Genomic DNA, 3,748 nt, shown 5'->3' with positions numbered 1-3,748 from the left:
GTTCTGCCTGTAAAGCGGCTTGTGATAGAAAGAAGGAAGAATAGGAAAGATGAGGTAAAAAAGGGGGAAAGAGGATTATAGCTACCACCACGGGTCCACAGGCATCCCTATGGTCCTGAATCCAGAAGGCTTCCGCTGCTTCTTCTTCGATCGTTGTGACCTCTTGGTGGGGAAGATCTTCAAAATTCAGCTACTGAGGAATCATCTTTTATGCTAGGTAGCACACCTTGCTCCTCCTTGGACCCACCTCCACTCTGGATATAGTCCCATTGTGGTTCAATCCTAATGCAAGGACAGGATAAATTGAGTATATTGTAGCATTGTGAATGGTCATCACAAAATCTGTGACTGTGTTTGTAGAGGAATCATAGGTAAAGTTTACCAAATTCCACCAGGATTGGAGTTTCTTTTCAAAGCCAGTAGCACTGTCTCAGATTATTTTCCGAATTTCAGTGGGAAGAATACCTTCTTCACCTTCTCCGATGATTGAAGCGGCCACTCATTGCATCCACAACTGAGCCTGGATACAGCTGAGAGCCAAAGAGGTGTCATTTTGGATTACGCCAAGAGTATTTACAATCAGTTCGTGATCTTTTATATTCACCCTTTCCCATTTTGGTAACACATTTGACAATAGCCACTGATCAGTTCCCAAAGCCAATAGGGAAGATCGTAAAGGCTGTCGTGATTTTGCTAAATCGGTAGTTGCGGTAGCCAATTTATTCATTAATACTTCTGAGTCAATGCTATTCAGAACCCCCAATCCGGTTCCTAAAACACTGGTCAGGTCTCTCCTGATTCTTTTCTTGGAAGTTGTTCGTTTACGTAGCCAGGTGGTCCATCCCTCGTAAGAGGTTCATAGAAAAGGAGAGCAAGCTGGTTGAATTTCTGAGACATTATTTTGCATCAGCAATTCAACTCGCTTGAGGGACCATTCCGGATTAAACAACATTTGCTGTTGGCCCGTATTCCTTATTACATACGGCCCAATCTCATAAACTTTTGGTTTGAGTGCTGGTGCAGGTTGTGTAGTGGGTGTTACAACTTCCATTTTAAATTCCCCTCAATACTTTGTGTTATTCTTCCTACACATGACCTTATGGGCGTACTGCACTGTGGTAAGATTTAACCAGCAGTCTTGGTTTTGGATTTTGCATGACAGAATAAGGCCATGTGGTCTATTTCCATAGCTGTTTGTTGGCTCAATGAGGGATTCAATGATCAATCTACATCTTACAGAGATGTTATCATCCTGAGTTGCAACAAGAGGGGGTATTACTTTATTTTTGTCGTTCAAAGAAAAGATAATATCTCTGCCATGGTGTGTGATTATTGCAACAAGCCTAGGCTTAGTTACAGCATTCATTTTGAATTTTTGTGTCAGACCTAATAGGTCTGTCTGGTTTTTTGGATCAGCTCTCCAATTACACACCACAGAGACTGAATTGACCATGGTAAAATTGAGCCAACAATCACCTTGTTCTTTTTTACAAGTTTTGGTGATTTCAGCATTATCATTACTTGGATCCCAGATGGTATTGTTACCAGTAAACCTTTGGCAACAACACAAGATAAAAGAATCTTGCTGACCACATCTCCACTCAGTGTTAGGACAGATTTTTGCTGAAATGCCGGGGTGAATTTTAGATGTTACATTCAGATCTAAAAAATTACCAGTAACTGTAATTGAGGAGGACTTTTCATTGTGAGAATTTTACACTTTTCTGCATCCCACCTGAATCTTTACTTTGGTTAAAGGTGGGAGGTGAGACACAGAAAAGTATCAACAAGCCAATTAAAATATTGTTGGTCATTTTGAAATTTGGGTCTCTAAGTTTTATTCATGCTCCTTCTGTGCAAGCTCTTGGTGTCCCATGGAGTTCTCCTATAACAACTAAACAAAAGAGCTTGCCTCTTTGAGGCAAAACAAAAAAGCAATTAAAATGATGGTATTATCCAGAAAAGTTCCAAACCATTCTTTTTTTTGAGTGCTTTCACTGTGTTGTTTCCTGTAGCCCTTTTAAAAGCTTCAGCTTGGACTAGCCCTGATATTATTTCCACTCCTACCAGCACATAATGCTTTCCCCCTGATTTCTTAAAGGGGCCGGTATAATCTACCTGCCAGGCATCCCACAAGCCTTTACCCTCCCTTAAATGCAGAACCCCCCCAGCCACAGGCAAAAACTTCCCGATACAGATCTTTAGCTCCCGTATGTTTATGCTTCACATGCGACCATTCCAGCAAGCGCTGCCAAGAGGGCAGATTCTTAACTCCTACTTGTTGGATTCCCCTTGACTTTTCCTCTGGAGTTTTCACAAGGCAATATTTTCTGCTGTAATCTATCAATTCTTGTGCTACTTCTCCCCAGGTCCACACCTTTGGTTTATCCACGGTATTACCAGCTTCACTTCTGTGACTATTCATGAAACCTTCCAGCCTTTCTACGGAGCTCATTGATGCAATGATTCTTTGAAGACTAATCCCTGTAGGTTTAAATGACTCGGGGAGTCCCCTTATCAAGGAGGTCATAATTTCAGGATTCACCAGCAGCATCATTGGAGATTCACATCTGGGAATTAATTTCCTCTCATGTATCATTTGCAAGCAGGCAGCTTTGTGTACACTTTCTAGCAATTGATCAGCTGTGCCAGTGATTGCCAGGGGATCCCCTCTATCCAAAGGGTTCAACCCTCCAGCCCAATAAGCAGCACACTGAGTCAAGGACCATGGGGTACGATTATCACCTGTTGTTAAGAAAATTCCGTGACCCCAATAATCACTAGCCTCTTTTTCATTTAATTGAATTTGGTCACCCCCAGTTAGAGGTACGCGCCACACATACTCAGTTTCAGATTCTCTAGGAAGGCGCCCATAATTTTTCTTTAATTCAGCCAGCTCAGTGGCAGAATATGGTGTCTCTTTTGTGACAATGTGGGGGTCCAGATCATCAAAACTTTTGTAAGCATATTCTGTTTTAATTAAGGGACTCACTCGAGGGCTTTCTCCATAAAGTTTCTTCACTTCTTCTAATTCCTGTTGTGGATATTCAGGGTTTATTTGTTGGATACACTTTTCCTCGAGTTCGGGCTGTAACTCATTCAGTGAACCGGTGGTGTTTATTATACGATCCACCTCAAGAGCGGCTCTTAATGAGCGGTTTTCCTCTTCTAAGCTAGAAATTGTCCTCTGATAAGAATATACCAAACTTTCAAGGGATTCTATGATTTTTTCCTCATCATTCTGTCACTTAAGGCAATCTTCAATAGCTGCGACCAAGCTGGCTCCTAAAACGGCACAGACTACCGCCCTGTTCTTACCAGGTAAAACAAACTTGATCTTGGCTTCACTCTGTAATGAGGTGATTCGGTCCATTACACTCTGCAAATTTTTCCAATTATCTCAAGCCCATTCTTCTCTGGGCGGAGAGGACCTGAATGTTTAGAATTTAACAGTGTGGATGACAGTGTCATTCCCTGCCTTTTGCCAACTGTGAGTCTTGTTTATCAGCCTTTCAGTCGTTTTGTCACAAAAGGGTCAAATACACTATGGGGAGGCTAAAATTAGTTACTAACACACACAGCCACCGCTGTGTCACCCCTTCTCTTCCTCGAGTGATCAGTGAGCCACTGCAAACCCATGTCAAGATGGTAGTCCAGGTTTTGGGACCTAGTCACTGGTGTCAATGTTGAGACAACGCCGGTCTTCTGATCAACTCTTAAAATAGGCAAGGAAGGAGAGGTGATGGGG

At 42.2% G+C, this 3,748-nt stretch overlaps 1 protein-coding gene across 1 annotated transcript; it reads right to left on the bottom strand.

Annotated features, from left to right (window-relative positions):
- Nucleotides 1–2,140: 2,140 nt before the first annotated feature.
- On the bottom strand, nt 2,141–3,187 carry LOC104291151 (the record flags this gene model as incomplete). The annotated part of the gene is made up of 1 exon (XM_009890350.1): nt 2,141–3,187. A coding segment is annotated over one exon (1,047 nt), but the record flags the coding sequence as incomplete, so codon positions are not given.
- Between the last annotated feature and the right edge of the window lie 561 nt (nt 3,188–3,748).

Source organism: Charadrius vociferus, unplaced genomic scaffold (assembly GCF_000708025.1).
Source record: "Charadrius vociferus isolate BGI_N301 unplaced genomic scaffold, ASM70802v2 scaffold598, whole genome shotgun sequence".
NCBI lineage: Eukaryota > Metazoa > Chordata > Aves > Charadriiformes > Charadriidae > Charadrius > Charadrius vociferus.
Note: the sequence above shows the minus strand (reverse complement) of the source record. Positions and strands in the feature narration are given on the sequence as shown.